We start from the raw sequence: 23,609 nt of genomic DNA, 5'->3' as shown, positions 1-23,609 counted from the left end.
CACCTTATTGGGTTCTTTCATGGTGAATTTGAAAGTGAATTTGGAAACAGAATTGGCACCTAGCTCGGACCACTACAGAATGCACGGAGATTATTTAAAATCACAATAACAGAAGCTCAACAATAATGTATACACATTGTGCCTGAATATCAGCAGATTTGGGTCCCTCAGTTTTGCCTCACCATAGGTCCTAAACCCTCTGATTTGTCCCACCTGTAATCCTGTGAACGCGACCGGAGCTGTGATCCAGTTTTGTTTAGAGGCCTTTCTGAGGCCTTTGGAAGGCACTTCCAGTTTTTTGCCGAGAACTGGGTGTTGATTTTTAGCCTTCTGGAGGCCTCAGAAGGCTGCACATGGTGTCCCCAGCCCTCAGAAGGCCCTCTGAACATGGCTGCTCTAGTCACACAGCTCCAGTCACATTCAGAGCATTAGCTGTACCAACCTGCAGTTTTGAACAGAACCCCCGCAGGTGCCAAGGCACAACTGTACTTCTAAGTAGGAAAGATACCTCCAGGTCTAAGAGGATGTCAGTGTGGCTCATAGGTGGAGTCAAAGAAGATATAAAAGACAAGGAGCTCATGACTAAAATATTGGGGCAAGCAATAGAAATCAATTGTCCAACCCTATACAAATTCCACACTAATCTGAATACCATTTGCCAAGGCATATGTTTTTGGACACTGACAAAGCAGCCCTCCTACCAGTGGATGAGACCTGGAGGCTGGCACAACAACATGCCAGCATACCTCAGGCACCTGTGGAATTCTTACCAGCAGACAGGCCAAAACTGGTTGGAGAGGTGGGCAAGATGTGAGCAGAACTAGGAGTAAACATATGCCATATCCTAAACCCCCTTCAGACAATGAACATGCCAGAAAAATCTATGTCAGTGACAGAACAGATGTAGGAAGGGGAAAACCTGTATGGAACAATAGAGAAGGAAAAAAACTCCCAAAATGTTTACCTCCCGCCACCCTGTCCAGTCTGCCCACTTTCCTACTACAAAGCATAGGACACAAAGACTATACTTTGCAGCTAATCGCATTACTCCAGCTGTGGTACTGAGACCACAACTCTAATGCTAAGGCCTGCGATCCAGGCAATACCTTTCTCATCTCTTGTCACCCACAGAACTTTGCTAATGGAAATTAAGAAGAACGGGCATTTTGGTGCACAAAGGGTGCACCTTGTACAAACATCCTGTTGTAACAGTGGTTCTCAGACATTTAGCACCGGGACCCACTTTTTAGAATGAGAATCTGTCAGAAGTGATGTCATGACAGGAAGTGACATCATCACACAGGACAGTTTTTAGCAATCCTAGGCTGCAATCCTACCCACACTTATTAGGAGTAAGTTCCATTTACTATCATTGTTAAAAGAATATACATAGTAGCTTGTTAACAGTACAGGTCTGTAACATTTCCTGAAATGCAGTCACATACCATGGTAGCATCAAGTCTAACAGATTAAAATAAAATATTGAAATGAGTGGGGACCCACCTGAAATTAGCTTATGACCCACTTAGTGGGTCCTGACCCACAGTTTGAGAAACACTGCCTTACAACATATATATGATAGGATATTTTGATAATGTGTCTTCTCAGAATTCTTGTTGCAGGGTCTCTACCCCAGAAGGACTCCATACACAAACACCCAACAAGTTCTTCACCACCACCCCAGCAAGGGTAGCAAGACAATGCATCCCATATAAGTAAGCAAATGTGAAAAGCTTTCCTTTTCCCTATTTTTTTGCCTGTTTTCCCTCAATTTAGGACACTTCTAACTCCCCAGGAGCTCTTGTGCAGGTTCAGCAGTTTTAGAGCTGTTGGAAAATCCTCCTGCAGCATTTTTGTTCTTTGTTCGAAGCTCGATTATCCCCCAGTCACGTGCATATGTGGATTCAGCAACATTTGTCCCATCTGGAGTAACTAGTCCACGAGGAGATAAAACTACCCATCTAGATCAGGCGCCTCCAAACTCCAGCCCCCCCCCCCAGAATATTACAGGTGCAGTGGTGGCGAAGCCTTACTATCCACTCCACAGCCACCAGTTTTTGCACCTGATCATTGCACAGCCTTGTACCTGGTAGCCACTGGGACAATATGCAGTGGCTCCCCAGTGAGAGGCTCTGCAACGATCTGGCACAAAAGCTGGTGGCTGCTGGGTGGAATGGTAAGGAGTAGGATGGAGAAGCCAAGTGGGTTCCATTCCTCTACTCGGTAACCTCATCAAAGCTAGGTTACTTAAGCAAGCACAAGAAAGCTCTGTAGGTTTTTCTGCCATTCTACTGCAAAAACTTAATGCTGGTACACAGAAGACATCCATTTCTGGGACAATGTCTGTAACTGGGGGTAGGAACAGTAGCTAGACATGTTCTGTGAATTTGTTTGCTTTGTTTTTGGTTGTTTGCACTCTGAAGCCAGGCTGCAAACTTTAATAGTTTAGCAATGCAACCCGTTTGGGGGGAGGGTTTCTGAGATTGCATTTGAGTTGCATTCCTGCTCCATCTGCTAGGCATTACCAGTAGTTGTATCTACTTGACCAAGTTTTGGCTGTGTTTGTCCATTCAGCTGAGGTTAGACATTTTCTCTCAGCCTGTTGGTTCTTTTACTTACCATACCTCCTTATTACTTTTTTCCCCTTTGGATTTTTAATAAACTAATTGCATCTTGACTCTTGCCTTCCTAGTCCATGTTCACAGGTAATTCAGTGGGTTGTCATTTCACTCTTGCAGACGCTACTGTGGTTTGGATTTTTAAAAAGAACCTCAGGGATCCAGTGCTCTAATGTGCTGGTTCTCAAACTCTCTGAGCCCTAGGGTCTTTGTGGGGGTGGGGCAGCAACATGATCCTCAGGATTGCACTGCTGTGAGGGAAAAGGGGCTTTAAAAATGTCCCTTACCTGCTGCCGGGGGGGGGGGAGCTGTGCGGAGTCCTCTGCAGGGCTCCCTGCGTCTTGTTCAAAGTAAAAAAGTGATCGCGACCCACTTCTGGGTTGCAATCACGAAACCAGAAGTGGGTCACGATTGCTTTTTTATACTTTCTATAAGCTGCAGGGAGCACTGCAGAGGGCTCTGCAGGGCTCCAACACCCCTGAAGTCACGGAGCCCACCAGAGGACAGGTGACTCTGGATTTAATATTGTGCGGTACGCAGGACCTGGTTAGAGATGTAAACGTTACTGAGCCATTGGGGAACAGTGATCATGCTGCGATCTGTTTTGACGTGCACGTTGGGGGAAGAATACCAGGCAAATCTCTAACAAAACCCTTGACTTCCGACGGGCGGACTTCCCTCAAATGAGGAGGCTGGTTAGAAGGAGGTTGAAAGGGAGGGTAAAAAGAGTCCAATCTCTCCAGAGTGCATGGAGGCTGCTTAAAACAACAGTAATAGAGGCTCAGCAGAGGTGTATACCGCAAAGAAAGAAGGGGTCCACTAAATCCAGGAGGGTGCCTGCATGGCTAACCAGCCAAGTTAGAGAGGCTGTGAAGGGCAACGAAGCTTCCTTCCGTAAATGGAAGTCTTGCCCTAATGAGGAGAATAAAAAGGAACATAAACTGTGGCAAAAGAAATGTAAGAAGGTGATACTGGAGGCCAAGAGAGACTATGAGGAACGCATGGCCAGCAACATTAAGGGGAATAATAAAAGCTTCTTCAAATATGTTAGAAGCAGGAAACCCGCCAGAGAAGCAGTTGGCCCTCTGGATGGTGAGGGAGGGAAAGGGGAGATAAAAGGAGACTTAGAGATGGCAAAGAAATTAAATGAGTTCTTTGCATCTGTCTTCACGGCAGAAGACCTTGAGCAGATACCGCTGCCCGAATGGCCCCTCCCGACCGAGGAGTTAAGTCAGATAGAGGTTAAAAGAGAAGATGTTTCAGACCTCATTGATAAATTAAAGATCAATAAGTCAAGAGTTATTAAGGAATTGAAGAATGAAGTTGCAGACCTCTTGACTAAGGTATGCAACTTGTCCCTCAAAACGGCCATGGTGCCAGAAGATTGGAGGATAGCAAATGTCACGCCTATTTTTAAAAAGGGAAAGAGGGGGGACCCGGGAAACTATAGGCCGGTCAGCCTAACATCCATACCGGGTAAGATGGTGGAATGCCTCATCAAAGATAGGATCTCAAAACACATAGACGAACAGGCCTTGCTGAGGGAGAGTCAGCATGGCTTCTGTAAGGGTAAGTCTTGCCTCACGAACCTTATAGAATTCTTTGAAAAGGTCAACAGGCATGTGGATGCGGGAGAACCCGTGGACATTATATATCTGGACTTTCAGAAGGCGTTTGACACGGTCCCTCACCAAAGACTACTGAAAAAACTCCACAATCAGGGAATTAGAGGACAGGTCCTCTCGTGGATTGAGAACTGGTTGGAGGCCAGGAAGCAGAGAGTGGGTGTCAATGGGCAATTTTCACAATGGAGAGAGGTGAAAAGCGGTGTGCCCCAAGGATCTGTCCTGGGACCGGTGCTTTTCAACCTCTTCATAAATGACCTGGAGACAGGGTTGAGCAGTGAAGTGGCTAAGTTTGCAGACGACACCAAACTTTTCCGAGTGGTGAAGACCAGAAGTGATTGTGAGGAGCTCCAAAAGGATCTCTCCAGACTGGCAGAATGGGCAGCAAAATGGCAGATGCGCTTCAATGTCAGTAAGTGTAAAGTCATGCACATTGGGGCAAAAAATCAAAACTTTAGATATAGGCTGATGGGTTCTGAGCTGTCTGTGACAGATCAGGAGAGAGATCTTGGGGTGGTGATGGACAGGTCGATGAAAGTGTCGACCCAATGTGCGGCGGCAGTGAAGAAGGCCAATTCTATGCTTGGGATCATTAGGAAGGGTATTGAGAACAAAACGGCTAGTATTATAATGCCGTTGTACAAATCTATGGTAAGGCCACACCTGGAGTATTGTGTCCAGTTCTGGTCGCCGCATCTCAAAAAAGACATAGTGGAAATGGAAAAGGTGCAAAAGAGAGCGACTAAGATGATTACGGGGCTGGGGCATTTTCCTTACGAGGAAAGGCTACGGTGTTTGGGCCTCTTCAGCCTAGAAAAGAGACGCCTGAGGGGGGACATGATTGAGACATACAAAATTATGCAGGGGATGGACAGAGTGGATAGGGAGATGCTCTTTACACTCTCACATAATACCAGAACCAGGGGACACCCACTAAAATTGAGTGTTGGGCGGGTTAGGACAGACAAAAGAAAATATTTCTTTACTCAGCGTGTGGTCGGTCTGTGGAACTCCTTGCCACAGGATGTGGTGATGGCGTCTAGCCTAGACGCCTTTAAAAGGGGATTGGACAAGTTTCTGGAGGAAAAATCCATTATGGGGTACAAGCCATGATGTGTATGCGCAACCTCCTGATTTTAGAAATGGGTTATGTCAGAATGCCAGATGCAAGGGAGGGCACCAGGATGAGGTCTCTTGTTATCTGGTGTGCTCCCTGGGGCATTTGGTGGGCCGCTGTGAGATACAGGAAGCTGGACTAGATGGGCCTATGGCCTGATCCAGTGGGGCTGTTCTTATGTTCTTAATTCCAGCAGCAGGTAAGGGATCTTTTAAAAAAACCCTCTTCCCCTACAGTGGTGTGATCCTGAGAATCATGTTGCTGCCTTCTTCCTGTCCCTGCTCCTCAAAGGGAAAAGAACAGGGGTTCTCAGGCTGGTGGTCATGACCCACCAGTTTGAGAACCGCTGCTATAATGGAGGGGGAAATTTCCTCAGATGGGCCCCTCAACTGCCTAGTTGTCTATAACCTGGAATGGTGGCAGTAGATGGAAATTACCAGTTTCCTTTCCCTTTTATCTGCTGGTCTGGTAAAATGAAAGCAGAGAACAGGAAGGGGTGTGTGCATGCAAATCAGTAGGCACTATCCCCTCTGTCAGCCTGCTGTCTTGCAATACCTTCTCTGACAGTAAAGAAGGGGGGAAATCTCATGCCGCAATGTATTAATACTGCAAATCTGTCTCATGCCTTCCGCACCTCCCCCAACGCAACTCCCTTCAGTGTTGTCTTGTGTGTCTTTGCTGTAAACTGTACCCTAACCACTACCACCACTGCTCCCTTTTTTTGTAACAGCTAATATAAATGAGTGCCTACTCTCCCCTGGTGAATGCCAGATAATCCAACCATTGCTGCTGCTGACCAAACACTCATCTGGAACCCTTTTAATTTTTCAGGCTACAGCATTGCCACATGTGGCTACTGCCATTTCTTACAAAGTTCAGCTGTGTGTCCCTCTCCCCCATAGAAGAAGAGCAGGTAATGCTCTGAGTCACCATGCTTCTACTCTTGACAGGGTACCACTGCCCTGTTGACCACTGAAGAGTGTAGTTCCCCACCACCACTAGAGCCCAAGGAGCCAGAGAATGAGGGTGCTGCAGACCTTGGGAACAGAGAGGCCCCTCCCTTGCAGACTCCCACCCTGAGGCCAACTAAGGTGAAAAACAACTAGAGTGGAAGAGATCCTTATCTCTGATAGCAACTTCTCATGGCATCACTCTTCCCAACTGACCACAAGTATGCATCCCAGTTCAGGTTTTTTACTGCCAAATCCGTATTACTGTTTCTGTGTTTGTCCTCACTCCCCACAGGCAACTGTCCCACTAGCAAAGATACTGTGGAGATCCCAAGGGAAGCCTACAGCCTGCCTACCTGCAGTGACCGTGTGAGCCCAACCGCTGCTCAGTGAAAATGCTGACCTACTCATTTCAGACAATCCCTGTGGCTTTGTAAACTCCCATGACAGACAGTGATACAACTGATGCAGCCAGACCTTATTGTCACCTGCTATTTGGCTATCTGTCAGATAACTTGCGATGGCACAAGAAGCCTGCTGGGAAGGGATGATTAGCAACCCCATTTGTTACTTTTTCAGATGCTGATTTCAGTCTTTGACAATGTGCAATAAAAACTTTTACCTGATCATATTTGTTGCCATTTCATTAGTAGATACAGTTGTGTGTATACACCACGTTGAGTGCCCCTATTATTGTGGGGAAGATGGGATAAAAATTGCTGACATGAACAAATATCTTGTTGGGTGAGGCCAGCCACTTGGCTGGGTTTGAACCTGTTTCACATGGCTCTTAGCCTGCTTCTCTGGGCAGCAGGTTACCAGCACACTGCCTTATGTGGGTGTTGAGGCTCCATTTGCGACAGATCCCAGTCCCTCCCATGGCAAAACGTTCCTTCCAGCTGGGAGACTCAAACCCTTGCCTTAGAAGGGCCTGTGTTTTTATTTCACATGGCTGCCGCTTCCACAGACAGTCTTTTCCATACTTCGTTCTGCTGTGGTCAGAAAAGTTCTTGGGCATGTATGTTTGCATGGAAGGTGAGTTGGATCCTGGGTGCTCAGATTCCAAGCAGATTTCTCCTTTTGCCCGTTGGATGTGTGTTATAGTAGCTCCTGTAGGGAGTGGGAGGGTGCTTTGGTGTGTTAGACCATTTCACCAATAGTGATTGTTGCTGTGATACTCGCTCCTAGGGGCCCTGGGGGCCTAGTAGTAGTACCTGCTCTTATGCCTGCCCTCGCTGCTTGTATGGTTCACCCTGACGGTGCTTCTCTGGCCACTACCATTGAACTGGGTAGATGTGGTGGTTAGCTCCTTGCATGTTGGGCTAATGTCAGGACACCACTCCACGAATAGGGCTGTGTTAAAGCTACCATGGATGCTCATGGCATTACTGAGAGGGCTGCATCAGCATGGAGTTGCCTGAGCTCTGATGCTTCTCCTCCCTCTTTCTGCTGGATAGCGGCTAAATGTAGCAGTTGTCCTACTAATATTGTGCTATTGTTGTTACACTGCTAGCAAAGCATCATATAAGAATGATGTAAATACATCAAAAACATAAAACCTGCTGAAGAGATGAACTTAAATAATGAGGAATAAATAGGAAGTCTAAAGAGGATATGGAAATTGCAGAGAAACTGAATGAACTCTTTGCATCTGTCTTCACTACAGAAGACTAAAAACAGAAAAGATCCCAGGCAGATGCCCATGTGTAAATTGATCATCTTAGGTTGAAGTCCAAAGAACTGAATCTAATAGAAGGGATGAGGCTCTTGAGCATATTGACAAAATAATTAGCATAATGCTGGGTCCAGATGACATCTGCCTAAAAGAGCTTAAGAAAATTAAATGTGAAATTGCTGCTCACAAAAAAATTTGGAACCTGGCCTATAAGTCTGTTACAATGGGAGCAAATTATTTAGCTTCTCTTGAGAAGAATACAGGGTGCTCAGTCCTGCCTCTCCCAAGGAGAAAGTAGCTATGCCAACATAAAGGAAAAAAATACAGCAGGATGACCCAAGGCTGTTTCTGTCTCAGAGCCAGACTGGGGGTCCAGCTAAATCAGCCCTGTTCTGGAGCTGAGCCTGAGACACCACCATCCGCTTGATTAGTTTGCCTAGAAATGGGAGTTGAGAAACTGACTGGAGGTTAGCCAGTGTGGTGGAAGATAGGGAGAAATTCTTTAGGAGGGGACAAACTATTACCAGTTTCAAAGATGGCAGCATCACCCCCTCCTCAAGAATTAATTCATCACCTTCCCTAGCAACCCAGGCAGCTTCCTACAGAAGCTTCCTTCTTCCTGTGTCAAATAAGTCACACAGGGCAAGGGTTGAGTGGGCCTGCAGTTAGTCTTCCCCTCTCCTTGTTTACATCCTCAAGAAGTATAAGGTGAAAAGTATCCACAACACCAGGACCAACACGAACAAAGGGAATGTAGACCGGAACTGATAATGTGGTGTCCATTCTGTGACAGCACTTTTATCCATGAAGTGTCAAACTTCAGTACAGTGGTTCCCAAACTTTTGGTGCCACAACTCACCTTGTCCTTTGCAGCAGGTCACTAACCTATGATCCTGGTAGTTCATGAATGCTTACAGTGAGACTCCAGAGGCCTCTTCCGGGTTGCGCAGAGTCAAGAGTGGGTTGTAGGCTCTACATAATCCCAAAAAAGCCTCCAAGGCCTACCTAGAAGCATTCTGGTACTACCAGGAACATGAGATTAAGACCCAACATCGCAAGCATGGGTTTGCGACAGTTTGGGAAACACTATCCTTGCAAATTGGCCAGAGAGCTACTGGGTTGATTGCATTCCCTCTTAACACCAAGGTTAGCTGAATGAGGGCCAAATCCTAAGGACCCAGCACCGGCCCTCCACCAGCGCTGAGTATAGCAAACGTGCCATAAGGAATGTCTGCGAGATTCACCACTGGGTCAGTGCTGGCACCAGCTCAGCACCAGTCTGCACTGAGCCAGCACTAGCAGGACGCCAACACAATTAAGTTACAAGTATTGTGATGGCAATGGACTGAGCAAATCCATCACAGTCCTCTTCTGAACTGCAGAAGGCAACTCCTCCAGCAGCTCTTAAAAAGAACTAATTTGCAGACCTGTCCATTTGAGGTGAGTAGGAGGAGCAATGCACTTAAAGTTGCCATTGTGAAAGAAAACCAACTGTCATGATTTTAAAGTACGAGTACATCTCTGTGGATGACATTTTGTTCTGAATTTCACTAATCCAGCAGTTCTCAAACTTGCAGGGCATTTGAGCCCCGCAGAAAGTCCTTGTGGGGGGGGGAGGCAGTAATTGCCAGAATCGTGTTGCTTTGAAGGGGTGCAGGGGCTTGGCTGGACTTACCACAGCTTGCCGCAGCCTCCTGGGGTGCGGGGAGCCCCATGCCAGCCTCCACAGGGCTCCCCAACATGCGGAGACTGAAAATAACGATCGTGACCTACTTCTGGTTTTGCAATCGCACCCCTTAAGGAGAAAGTGGCCACGATGCCCTAGTTTGAGAACTGCTGCACTAACCTATGCCAAATCACAACCTGCCTGTACAGCTTCAAAAGTGCTTGTCATGCAGCCTAGAACAGCTGTGCTAAGGAAACAAGTCCAATGCGCCCATGAATAAGTGGAATTTATTGGTGCAGTTCTTTGACTCTGTATAGTATTTGTGAAGGACGCAGAGAATGCAAGTCCTTATTGCCTTATTTACTGAAGAAGATACTGTGCTGCAAACCCAAATTTGTTTTGAGAAGATTCTTGAATTGCAGTGGCATTTGTTGCATATGTTTTCTATGTGGATAAATGTTATTGGTTATATGGCTTTTAGCACTTAGAACAAACTCTACCTTCTCCCCATTTAATCAAAGACTGGCACCATTACTATGTTAAGGATGCAAAACAAACAACTTGCATGTTTCACAGACTTTGATAAACTGCAAAGTGTTGACTCTGCAAACCATTTTGCTCTCTCCTAGGGATACAGAATTTTGGAGAGTTGTGATTGGAATGAATAACATTAAGAACACAGATAAATACACATTAACATCGGAAATCATTGAAATTATGATCCATTCTAATTTCACCGAGGAAACGCATCAAGATGATATTGCTTTGTTGTCGCTAGCAAAACCATTCAGCTACAATTTATATACACAGCCCATCTGCCTACCTAAAACAGCTCATCCTGTGACTGATAAGCAACCATGTTATATAGCTGGATGGGGAATGAAAGCATCCTCAGGTACAGTCCTCAGTTTTTCCCCTAAATCTAACCTGTCTTTGAAAGAAATAATTTTCTTTCTTTTCTAAAATCTAATCTGTCTTTGAAAGAAAACCCCTGCTAACTGGGTAAGAGGCACTTTTTCAAGTGGGTGCTCCTTTTTTTTAGCAGGGGGAGAGTAACTGGCCCACCTCACCCCAGCACTGTCTGTTCTAGTGGCTGTCTGCTGGTATTTATTTGCATCTTTTTAGATTGTGAGCCCTTTTGGGACAGGGAGCCATTTAGTTATTGGATTTTTCTCTGTAAACCGCTTTGTGAGCTTTTAGTTGAAAAGCGGTATATAAATAATAATAATAATAATAATAATAATAATAATAATAATAATAATAATAATAATAATGTTTAGTGATCTCAAAGTTTCTGTGTTATATTTTTTGGGTTATATTATATTACAAAGAAAACCCTTCACATTACTGACTCAAATCTCATAGATTTGGAGGTAACATTATTTAGCAATTCCTCTGCTAATTGGGCAAAGAGGCACCTTTTAAAGTGCAGCCCTCATATTTTAGCAAGGGGAGACCAGTTATCCTTCAGCATGGCATTTTTTCCACCGGCTGTAGCTGGTGTCTCTTTTGTATGCTCAAACTATGAGCCCTTTGGGGACAGGGAACCATTTTGTTTAGCTACAAAACCGCTTTGTAAACTTTTTTTGCAAAGCTGTACATGAAGAATTCTAATAATTTACATATCTCTGTTAAATGACTCTCACCCATTATCTTTTCCTGGCACTAAAGGAAGCTCTGTAAGGAAGCACTGTAAAGGAACACTGTAAGGAAGCTCTTTCTGCCTCCACAACAAATTTATTCTCAAAAAAAGTCAACTCTTGTCAGTAAACAGTAGTACAGACTTCACCTTCCTTTATGAGCTAGTTATTGAGTAGGCATGGACAAACTATGCAGATGTGCCAATGCTGCCTTCAATCTCCCATTTTAATCTCACAGAATAAGAGACAGAGAATAAATTGTTTTTGTTGACCAATAATTCTTTAAAATTTAAGGACCTCCGAAAGTATTCAACTTTTAAAACATCTGGTTGGTTCTCAAAGAAACAAAACAAAACAAGAAAAGCACCTCTATAACACAGGCCTACAAAATTAAGGGTCAGAAAAGTTTTTCCCAAACTTTAGGGTGGTTTGATATGAATTTGGGGTGCTGATTCCAAAAATGGCATCCGTTTTGCCCCATCATGTCTTGGAGATATAGTATAGCCTCATGAGGAAGCCATGCTGTAGCCTTCCTCATGAGGAAGCTGCTTGAACCATTCACTAAAGAGGCTATGCTGTGTCTCCAAAACTAGACGTGATAGGGCAAAACGGATGCCATTATTTGAATCAGCACCCCAAATATACCCAGGAATTGGTGTAACATTTAAGGAAGCAAAATGTGTGTTGGCCTGTGTAATCAGAGCTGCATGTACTGGGAGACAATCTTTGCCAGGTAATCCACCTTCTATATCAATAAAAGGTAGATTGCATGACCTGCATAAATTGAACTGTTAGAATAATTCCTCATATTTTGTGAAATTCATATTCATTTGGCTTAATGTCTTGTTACCCGAATAACCAAACTTAAGAGTCCAATTCTATGCATGTCTACTCAGAAGTAAGTACCATTACAGTCAAAGGGGCTTACTTCCAGGAAAGTGCGGATAGGACTGCAGCCTCAGCCACTTGTTGGATTCAATGGTCTGAGCAGGCACTGTCAATTTATCTCTGCAAGAAATATGCATTCTTTAGGTTGCATGAGTGATGCTGGTGCATTAGGCTTAGTACATGTGTTCTGGCTGAATTACCAAACCCATAATTTTTTACTTGTGATTTGAATATTAGACACAAGCATTCTCTTCTTTACAGGTGCTTACTCAGCTAACTTACAAGAAGCTCAAGTTAACCTTATTCCATTACATATCTGCAATAGTGAAGAATGGTATGGAGGACAGTTAGTTTCTACTATGATGTGTGCAGGCTATGAAGGAGGAGGTGTTGGCAGTTGCAAGGTAACATAAAGATAATACCACAATTGAGTAAATTGCAAAGACATGCTGGGTCGTGTCTAGAGAAAGTTAGTCATGACTAAGGCTGAAATTCAGTATACATTTAGCTGAGAGTATGCCTCATTGAATACAGCAGGACTGTCTTCTGTGTAAACTAGTAGAGCAGTGCTTCCCTAACTCCTACAAGGGAGCTGAAGCACTGTAAGTTGTTATGGGGGAGGGAGAAGGCAGCAGCACTATTCCCAGGATTGTACTGCTGCTGGGGACAGGAGGGGTGTTCTACTCCCTTGCAGCCACGATGCAGTCCTGGGGGGCCCAGGGAGGTGCGGGGAAACCTCTATACTAGGGCTCCGTGCACCTGCAAAAGCATTTAAAGAAAGAGCAAGTGCAAAAAAAGAAAACAAAAAACTTCCAGTTTTTGCAACAATACAGAAGTGCCTGTTTTTTCTTTTTTCAGTTCTGCAGACATGGGGAGCCCTGTGGAGGGCTCCCTGCATCCCCCAGACCCTATAGGACTGCGGCACTGGCTGCAGGTATAGAAACCCCCCTCCCACTCCTGGTAGCAGTGTGATCTTGAGGTTTGTGTTGCTGCCTTCCCCCCTTGTCCTTAAAGGGGCATTGGCCAGTGCTTCCCAGGTGGGTGGGTTGCAACCCATTTGGGAACCACTGTAGCAGAGAATTATGCTTTAAGTCCCACTTAAATTAATGAAACTAACAGCCCATTCCTAACAAAATCCCTCCCATGCAGCCGTGCCAACTGAGTGTGCAATGCAGCTAGCGGGGGTTGGGGGGTTGCAGTCCAGAGATCTCCTCAAGGTAAGATAGCTTTTGTTCCCTTACCTTGGGATAAGACTTCACTACTCCAATGGGTCTCCTTGGATCTACAACAGCTATTTTACTGATACAGGAGAGCAAGGAAGAAGGAATGGTGGAGGAAACAAGGTCAGGAAACAGCACCATTCTGGTTCTGTCTCCCGCCTGCCCCCGACACTCCCTGTTTCTCTGCCATCCTGTAATGTTCCTCTCACCACCAGCCCCTACTGCCAACATACTGATGCTGGTGATAGGAGGTCTCTCAGCCAGCCTGCACAGCCACCAGCCATGTGCACAAGTGTCCTTGTCACACCCACCACACGCTCTTCCAGTAACAAATACATGTTCCACTAGCGGACAGCCCAGTTAAGATTTAGCTGCAAGTTATTATATGACTAACTATAGGACAGTGTTTCTCAACCAGTACGGGTACTGTGACAGAAAAGTGAATATTGGTGACCAGGTAACATCTGAATAAGGAAAGCTTCTGCTTGTAGCCATGTTGCTAGACCTGAGTACAAGGCCCCAGCTGTAACCAACTTCTAATTAGTGCATACCAGGGCTGAGAGAACTGTGGAGGAGGCTGTGTTGACCAAACACAACCAGAGTTGTGCTTGTGGGATGGGGGAATGGGTGTCCATTTAAGTGTGTGCTTTATTTCTCAGGCTGTGTTCGTTCTTGGAGAAGTCCTGGACATTTGAACCCATTCATTTATTCATTCATCTAAGTTCCATCTCTAAAGTGTTTATTTAAATTTTATATGTAATTTTTTTTTCTGGCACTTGACACTGTTCCAGATATTTGATGCGGCCCTTCGGCCAAAAACTTTAGAGACCCTGCTCTAAGCGGTGAGAAACTCCAGCAGCTCATCTTTACCTGATCTCCAGCAGCTCATCTTCTACCTTCTTCTGGATCAGAGATCACTGACAGCTTGTTACAATAATGCCTGGTTATTAAAGTTAGCATTGGATAGAGCATCTTGCACTGCTTCTTGTACAGCTGAATTTTCAGGATACGGATATTGAGTCTGTAGCTCAAATTCCAGGATAGGCACATTCACAGTTTGTAAAGGACTGACATGGAAGTAGCACAGGCTAAACAAAGAAAGATGACCAAATTCAAGCTTCCTAGAGTCATCCATATATTTCCTTGACTTCAGCATTTTCTTTTTGACAACTAATGAAAGACATAACACAGACTTGCTGGCTCCCACTCCTTCTGTATCCTCAAACATCAGAGTACTACAAGCAACGTTTACATTGTCTTTATTTTTCATATTGCAGGGAGATGGTGGTGGACCTCTGATGTGCTATTTCCCAGATGCTTCCAGATATTATCTGATGGGAATCACCAGCTTCGGCTATGGCTGTGGCCAGCCAAAGAGTCCAAGAGTCTATACATGGGTACCTAGTTACAGAAATTGGATAGATTTGCATCTTGTATCTCACAAAGCTACGCCCATGTGCATTCCGCATGCTCTGAACTTTTGGATTATAGGGTGGGTGACCCTACATCTCAATTTATGAAGAAAGTCTTTAGGCGGAAGTTTCTTGAGAAAAATTCATGAATATTTATAGTAAATCAACATATTTAATAATTACCATGCTCTTCCACTGATTCAAAATATACTGCTTAAAAATAGAAACACAGTGTTCAATTACATACTATGTCGCATAGGTTATAAAGGACATGATATTAACTGTGCTGTTCAAAGTTGGCCAAAACAAGGACTAGAGTGTGCCCTGAAAACACTTGTGTAGCATATGCTTAAAAAATTTTCCTTGAAGGAAAGTAACTGATCATTTACCTAATTCAAATGGTAGTATACCAAATGTATACGTGAGATGCTGTCATAACTATATTTTGCAGGTGGATACAGATGTGGTTTGTGTGGGGCTGAATGAATGTTATACTAGAATGTTTATACATAACTTTCCAGTACAACATTCATTCAGCCCCACACTCAAATTGATCATGTCTTAGAGAAAATGTGAGGATTTATCATATTTATTAATAATTGCTCCCCCAAAATCAGTAATTAACCATTGCTGCTTCTCCAACAGCAATAAAAATGTGTAAGTTGCTTGAGACCTCCAAACCACTGCAAACCAAAACTAGTGCTGTATTAAAGTGCAATAGTTCAGAATGGGGCAAAAGGAGACAGCATGATATATGGCTGGTTCTTGTAATGCCAAGTCACACTTGTTACTACATGTAAACTGACACAGAGCAGATGTTCCCCCAGTTGTTGCATCACTGAACAAAGCTGAACCAGAAAATATGTACACTGTGTGATTCAACAGTAAATATGCAAGAGGAATTAAAGTAAGAGGTACAATATTGTGCAACACTATCCTCCAGGTCTGCTCCACTACCCATTTTTTGTAGCAGGAATTGGCTTAGTGCTTGGAACAATCCTGTAGTTGTCAATAAGGCAAAGCGAGCAGGTTCATGTGCCCAGTGCCTGAAAATTGTTCCATCACCAGGAAACTGAAGCAACCTAAACACAGCCCACTGCTATATTCTTCCTCAAACCGTTTGCCCAGTCTCTCTCAATCACCATCATAATTTCCCAATTCTCACAAGTTTCCAATCCTACACCCATTTACTTGGGAGTATGCTCCATGCTTGATGGGGCTCAAATACAAGCATGTATAGCACTGAGTTGCAAATCTAGTTCCCTCTCACTTACAATCACTTAGTCCTGCTATAGTTTACACAGTGCAAGACTCACTCCAGGGAAGGAAGATGCACCACAGAATTTAGTTGGGCTTTGGTAGATGAGACACAAAGCAGGAATGGGCTCAAGGATCTATGGCTCCAACACTACCCAAGGTAATTCAGAACTAAATCAGAGCTCAGTGACAATCAGTATGCCTAGAGCTACTAGAACAGCTACACTAGAACTAGTGTAGAAAAGGACATTTCCATTGGAAAAGGCTTTCTTGGGCATCCTGGGAGAATGCAGTTGGTAAGCTATGAGCTGCTCATGCAGCTATGAGCTGCTGATGCAGACTCCAGATTTTTGAAGGTGTGAACCAGCCTATGGTCTAACAAGATAACCTCTAACATAGAGGGCCAGAGAAGCAGGAGATCCCTTGTGTCCTTACACCGTGGTAAGATCTGACTGACTCAAGTACAGCTGCAGTTGGCGCACTAGCCAAAACTGGGCAGAAGCATCTCTAGCCACAGCTGTCACCCAACTATCCACAAAGAGCTGTCTGTATAGGTGTACTTCCTATCTGCAAAGGGAATTGTACCACATTCAGAACAGATGGGTTAGCCAACATGCAAGTTAAAGTTTTCCAAACCAGGGGAACCTGTTTTGTCTGGTTTTAGTTTAGCTTGTTGGCCCTCATCCAGACCCAAACCACCTCTATACAGTACTCCAGGAACTTGACAGCTTCTCTGGAATCAGATGGTAGAGACAGACTTGGGTGTCATCAGCATAATTATTACACCACCTTTCCCAGCGGTTTTATGTAGATGTTGAAAAGCAGGAGGTCAAGATAGAAACCTGAGGTACCTCGCACCATAAAGGCCAGGGCACCAAACAAAGTCTCCCAGTTCCACATTCTTGGACTTAACAGCCAAGAAGTAGCAGAACCTCTGCAAAGCAGTGCCCCAAGCACCAGCTAAACCAATTAGCCCAAGAGGCTGATGATGTCAAATGTCTCTGGGAAGTTCAGCAGGACCAACAAGGAAGCACTCCCTCCTGTCTAGTCCCGAGCACAGGTCATCAAGGAAATCAATCTGTCCTCTATCTGGATTGAAAAGGACAAGATCCTTTGAAACAGTCTAGATCACTGATTCTCACACATTTAGCAGCAGGACCCACTTTTTAGAATGAGAATCTTTCCGGACCCACCAAAAGTGATGTCATGACCGGAAATGACATCATCAAGCAGGAAAATTTTTGACAATCCTAGGCTGCAATCCTACACACCCAGGAGTAAGTCCCATTTACTGTCATTGTTAAAAGAATGTACGTAGTAACTTGTTAAAAGTACAGGTCTGTCACATTTCCCCAAATGCAGTCACAAACCAATGCAGCATCAAGTCTAATATATTAAAAATAAAATATTGAAATGAATGGGGATCCACCTGAAATTGGCTCACGATCCACCTAGTGGGTCCCAACCCACAGTTTGAGAAACACTGGTCTAGATCAAAGTTAGTCAAAGGTAAGGTCTTTAGCCAGCCTATATGATAGCAAAGCCTTTCACAATAGGCAGAGGACAGCACACAGCCACATGGACAGATTCCTGGTGGAGGCTCTCCAGAGCCAGTTTGCCCTTAGAGTGCCAACACAGACAGTGCTAAAGCTGAGGAAAGGCTAGAAATTATAGTGAATCCTCACTCACTTCCCTTCTTCCAATCGAGCCCATTCTTAGCCCTGCCTTTTACAAACTGCCATAATTACAAGCACAGGACCTTCCTGAAATTCTGGTTGCCTTTGTTTTTTGGCTTCTAGTGCTAGAAACGCTAGAGAGCTGTTCCTTTTTTCTCATTCCAGCACACATGAACATGAAAAATGAGTCATGTTCATTTTTCACATTCTAGTGTGCTTGACATGCTAGAAATTTGAAATGAGAGCTCGGTGCTAGAAAAGATGTCTGCCTCCATTTAGTAATGTTATTCTATTGCTCCCCTCCGAGGAAACAACTGGGCACAGCAATTTATGTATGGCAAGTAGGAGAGGTGCTGGTAGAAGGGTTTTTGAACTTGGACACAAGAAGCCATCCATTCCTGAGATTTTAAAAGCATAATGAAGAGGTTAATAACATTAACATAAATCTAATAACTATAAGGCAGTGATCAAATATTGCAAAAACACCCTGAAGTACTTCAGCACCATTTTCCTTCCATTTTTAATGAATCGTGCTAGAATCATGCAGTAGGCATTGTAGAAATGTGACTCCCTTATATTAGAAAAGAAACGCAGCCTCTAAAGAGTTAAGGTTATCTGAATCAGTGCTTTTCAAGCTGTAGTTTGGATTTAACTTCAAGAAATCAGAGCCTTGAAGTCTCCTGAGGCTCTCTAGCGAGAATAAGCATGCTGTTCCTGCATGCCTTCTATGTGCCAGATAAAACCAGTTTGTGTTTTACATGTAGCCAGGCTTTTCCATTCCTTCAATCTATTTTCCTAATGCAGCCAAGACAGTGACTGAGGCAGAATCACAGGCTGTTCTAGGATCCATTTATCCTTGCACCATTAACTAACATGTACATATCCAAAAAGTGTGGCTTAAAAGACTGCTTCCTTGCAGATTAAAAAGGGAAAGGAGGAGCCCGATTGGAAGCAGGTAAGAAGTTATTTCTCTTACTGTGCCCTCTTTTAGGTTGCTGTAATGAACAACATTTCAAGATTGTGCTTCTCTGCCTATTAGGTGTTCCTGTTCCCTCCTTCTGCTGCTTATTTCCACTCCAATAAATATCATATAGGAAATTAGCTTTTCATACCCCTTGCAAGTGACTAGGAGTTGAAGTTACACCCCCAAATCTGCAAGGATGAACATTTTGAACAGTTAACATTTGTTTCTCTTGCAAAATGCCAGCCTGTCCCTAGCATTTTTTTTTTTTTTTGGGGGGGGGGGGGGTTGTCAGTCTGTCTACTATTAGAAGCAGTGATCTAAATGGCCATGCCCTCTGATCTCTGGCTGCTGTTCCAGCCTTCCTTCTCAGTAATGCAAGGGTAAGCTGAGATGGTTCAGATATAAAAAAACATAAAATTTTTGCCAAGTAATCAAGCTCCAATTAGGGTATCACTTCGCCTTATCTCAATCAGAGGGCAGAGCTTTTCAACTCTGAAAAGTTTCTTTCTCAAGCAGCAGGCAGGCACAGCTCATTAGAAGCAATGCAGAGATTGTTTCTACAGCAACTTCACAGGGAAATTCCAGCCAAAGTTAACCTGTTAGTCTCCTGCTTCCTTTTTGCAAATGCATGCATTTGGCAGGTCTTTTATTTCAACACCAGGATAGGATCCTTCTTTCCATTTGAAATAAACTCCTGGGCTACAATTCAGTGCACCATTATTTAAGAATAACACCCATGGAAAGCAGTGTCTACTTCTGAGTAAAAAGGGTTGCAAATATATACAGCTGCATCTCTCTGCTGTGAATTGAATTGCACACTCTCCGTTATGTGTTATGGGTTGTATGTTGTATGTAGAGCTTCTGGCTTAACACACCAGACACCTTAAAGGTGGATTTGATTCACTGATCTCCTGCAGTGGTTCCCAACCTTTGTCACTTGCATATGCCTTGGCAGCCCATTTCCATAAATTGTACCCTTCATATTAGCAAAGTGTTTGTAATTAATAAGACAAGCCTTCATCTCCTCTATATGAAAGCCCAGACTTCATGTATTTATCACAGTGGTTTCTCTTTTTATCTGTTTGAAGAACAGAAGACTCTGCCTTTGTACTGTTTTGCACCAAAAGTGTGCTAAGAAATTCTGGGTGATTGATCACTTTCCATATTATGTTTCAGCTTTTTTACTGTGCTGGTTTTCAAGTTCATAGATGAACTGATGACCAAAAACTAGCTATTGGTGGGGCTTTCACAGCCAACTAACTACCTTCCTTCCTGCCTTGCTGGCTCTGCAAAGCATTCTGGAGCACTCCCTGCCTTTTTCTGCCATTATTCCATTCTTTTTCAAGTACCCCTAAAGGTCCTGTTCAGTGTCCCTAGGAGTACATTAATACCAGGCTGGGAACCACTGCTTTACTGGTATGTTGTTTACAGCGCACGGATAGTGTTTAAGTGTTTAAAAAGGTGGCGAAGACCAGAATTTAAAAAGAATAAAAATGTACCTTTTTCTGTTTTTAATAGAGACTACAGTTCTTAGGTAACAATTAGTGGCAGGTTATTTTTCAGGATCTGGCCTTGGGTAAAATCAGACAAAACTATAGTCAGACACCCCCCTAAGTTTAACCCCCGACTTATCCAAGGGTCATAGAAAATTCCATGATTTTTGGCTCAAAACCTGCCCTCAACTTATTTGTGGGATCGGCTTATAGGCGAATGTCTGCTGTAAGTGAAAAACGTGTAATTTATTATTGTGGGCAAGAGATATTGAGGAATTCTTCCTCTAAAGAAGAGCTACTGGCTACTCTTGTAATTACCACTGTATTTCAGAACTGAGCCCCAACACTGAGAGTTCTGATATCATAATTTAGGAATCCTGGGCTCAAAGTCTGCTTTCAAGGAAGACTGCTTCCTCCACACTTCATCAAATTCTCTCTTCCTCCCTCCTCATAGTGTTTAAGCATGCATAGGACTGCAGCGCTGACATATTTTGAGAGGATGCTGCTGTCATGCATTCATTCACCTCTTCAACGTACCTACTGAAAAGAAAACAATTCTCTGCTTGCAGGGAAATGAGACTTAATGGAATTACTGTAGAGAGTATGCACATCCTGCATCCTAGACATGCTTATGTTAAGACTAGACAACTTTTAAAAAATAAATTCTGGCCACACCATTGTTTAATAATCCAGATGAAGGAGCTGAATTTTCAAAACTTCAAGGATCATCTTCAGACACATGCAGTAGTAAGACCACAGATAGTACAGGAGGCCCTTGGTATCTGTACTTTCAGTGTATTTCCCTAACCATACTAGAAATTGTTGCATCTAATGCGTCACAAGGTACATTTGCCTTCTCTGAGGCATCATGAAGCTGCAGACTTGAGGTGACAGTATGACTGACCAAGATGTGCATATTTTCTCCTCTAATTAGAGTCCCTGGGTGAGGCAGTGGTGTAGCTGGAGGGGGGCGGAGCAGCCAGTCTGGCAGTGAGCGGGCAGTTTTGCTCCCCCCTGCCAGTAATGGCTCGGAAGGGAGGGGCCGCTTGCCCGCTCCCTACTCTGCCCCCTCTCCAGCTACGCCACTGGGGTAAGGGCTCACCAGGGTGAGGGCCGCTTGCCCGCTCCCTGCCAGACTGGCTGCTCTTCTCCCCTCCAGCTATGCCACCGGGATGAAGGCTGTGCAAACCCCACCCAGGGCGGGTCCATCTGTCACACGAAGTCCCCCCCCTCTGGGCTGCTGCGTCAGCGGGCACGAGGCGGTTCCCCCCCCCGCGCGCGCCAAGCACGTGCCCAGTAGGAGCCCCCCCTCCGCCGTCACGCGACCCTCAACGCTCCTTCCCGGCAGAAGCTCGCCTCGCCCGCCATTTTGCCCTCCCCGAATGACGATGGAGCAGCGCTTTCTGCTGGCGGCTGCGTCTGCCTTGGCGCTCCTCGTGCTGCTCGGGGAACCGCTGAATCTCCCGTCCTCCGTAATCTTTCCAACCGGTGAGCCAGGCCTTCCCCCCCCCGCCTCTCCCCCCTCCCTGTGCCCAGCGGCCCCTACAGACACGAAGCGTCGAAGGAGCGGAGGCGAGCCAGGAGGCCGCGCACTTAGTCCCCATCGCGCATGCGCGTGGAGGACACTCGCCTCAAACACCCTCGCGCACTACTTTTCCCGGCAGCCTCTAGTGCAGGTGGATCACGTGGTGTGCGTGGAACGCTCACCCCCCCCCCCATGGAGCTGTCAAGTTGAGCGCGCTTCCCGGCAGGGATGAATGGAACGTTCTCCCATAGAACGCAGGTGGCCGCACAGACCCTGTCTTCCTAAGAGGCGCAGGGAGAGACAAAAGGGGGCAGGCTTGAGCAAGGGCAGCAGGATCTGCAGGATCCTTTTCCTGGCTGCAGGCGCACTGTCACTGTGCGGGATGGCCTGACTGCTTATCTGATGGTGGAGAGGTGGTGACTGTCAGTCCAATCCTATCCACACTTTCTTGGGAGTAAGCCCCATTGACTCCAGTGGGACTTACTTCTGAGTAGACATGCATAGGCTTGGGCTGTGAGCTGCCACTGCTCGCTTCCTCCTGCTGCCCTCTTCACCTGAAAAAGCATAGAGATCAGGGAAGGTAGTTAGGAAAACTTGCTTAATGTAAGAGCAACATGCAATAAATTTCAGAGGTTTGAGAGCTGCAAAAAAGATGTTTGAGAGCCACAATATTTAAGAAGCATTTAAATTCTTAAATATATTTACAAAAACAATAAACATTAAACTATCATTGTAGTCTAGTAGACTCTGAGTTTACAGCTGGTAAATAATTTAAAAAAAAATTTTATTTGCCTTTTTTATTACTTGTGATGCAAAAAGGAGCTCAGCCAATATATTCCTGCCAGCTGCACATTATATGTCAGTCACATGTGTCTCCTGCTTTATGTACTCATCTTTGTACTCTGGTGCATACAGGAATTTGTACTAGGATATTTGTACCTGATTATTGCAAGAGGGCATGGTAACACCAGGGAACTAGCAAGAAGCTTTAGCATTAAAATCCCCTTCATGGAACTCCCCCCACATTTGTTACGGCTGTCCCTTCTGAACAACTTTGTATTCTTGGATTACCAGTACCTGTATGCAGTGGCAGTTCTGGAGGTTTTCCTGACAGGTGCCACTCACCCATTCACCACCACCCCAACCTAGAAGTAACTGCAGTGACATCATTTATCTCTGGTGTGCCGCCTCCTCTGTTTCCCCTTTGAAAAAAGGGAGGAGGGAGGAGGCAGTCCAGGCGCACCTCTCCTAGTGGCACAGAAGGCTCCAATGGAGCTTCAACAGAGAGCATTCCATCATGACCCACCACAGAGGGTGGAAGTAGGTTGTGATTCCAAAATTTTGGGAACCACTGGGATCAAGCATATGTCCCTGAATACCAGTATAATGGCAGTTATGTCAGTGCAATGGCAGTCCCACCACTGATGGATACACCACAGATGCTGCTGCAATGCCACGCAAATGTCCTGCTACCACAAGTAGCAGCACCACTCTCCCCCAAACTTCTGCTTGCTGCCTCTGCTTGGAATCAATGGCTGCAGGGGTGACAGATGTGGAAGCGGCAAGCTGGCGCTCAGTTTCGGGAAGAGCGGCACCATGACCATGAGGCTCCCCAGAGGAACAGTAAGCACTGTTTGTGCCAGGGAAGCCTTTCCCAGCACAAAGCAGTCTCCGCTTTGGAGATTGCTGGAGCTATTACTTAATTCTAGGTTTTAATAGATGAAGTTCAAGGCTGCCATGAACAATGCAAAGCCCAAAGCAAACAATGATGGAGTTGGGCAGCTCAACCAGAGGCCTTGGGAGGTTGTGGGTCCTTAGCATGTGTGCCCCACTAGGCTGGCATTCTGCAACAACTTCCATGAAGGATTACCTGACATGTTTCA

The 23,609-nt window shown here is 44.9% G+C and overlaps 1 protein-coding gene across 1 annotated transcript in view; it reads left to right on the top strand.

Annotated features, from left to right (window-relative positions):
- LOC136638816 (transmembrane protease serine 9-like) overlaps positions 1-23,609 on the top strand; it is a 51,775-nt gene that overhangs the window by 7,304 nt on the left and 20,862 nt on the right. Inside the window, exons 3-6 of the mRNA XM_066612844.1 lie at positions 10,281-10,546; positions 12,441-12,583; positions 14,677-14,891; positions 21,550-21,689. Coding sequence (XP_066468941.1) covers positions 10,281-10,546; positions 12,441-12,583; positions 14,677-14,891; positions 21,550-21,689 — 764 coding nt within the window. The remainder of the gene's footprint in view (positions 1-10,280; positions 10,547-12,440; positions 12,584-14,676; positions 14,892-21,549; positions 21,690-23,609) is intronic.

This window comes from Tiliqua scincoides, chromosome 2 (genome assembly GCF_035046505.1).
Source record: "Tiliqua scincoides isolate rTilSci1 chromosome 2, rTilSci1.hap2, whole genome shotgun sequence".
NCBI classification, from domain to species: domain Eukaryota; kingdom Metazoa; phylum Chordata; class Lepidosauria; order Squamata; family Scincidae; genus Tiliqua; species Tiliqua scincoides.
Note: the sequence above shows the minus strand (reverse complement) of the source record. Positions and strands in the feature narration are given on the sequence as shown.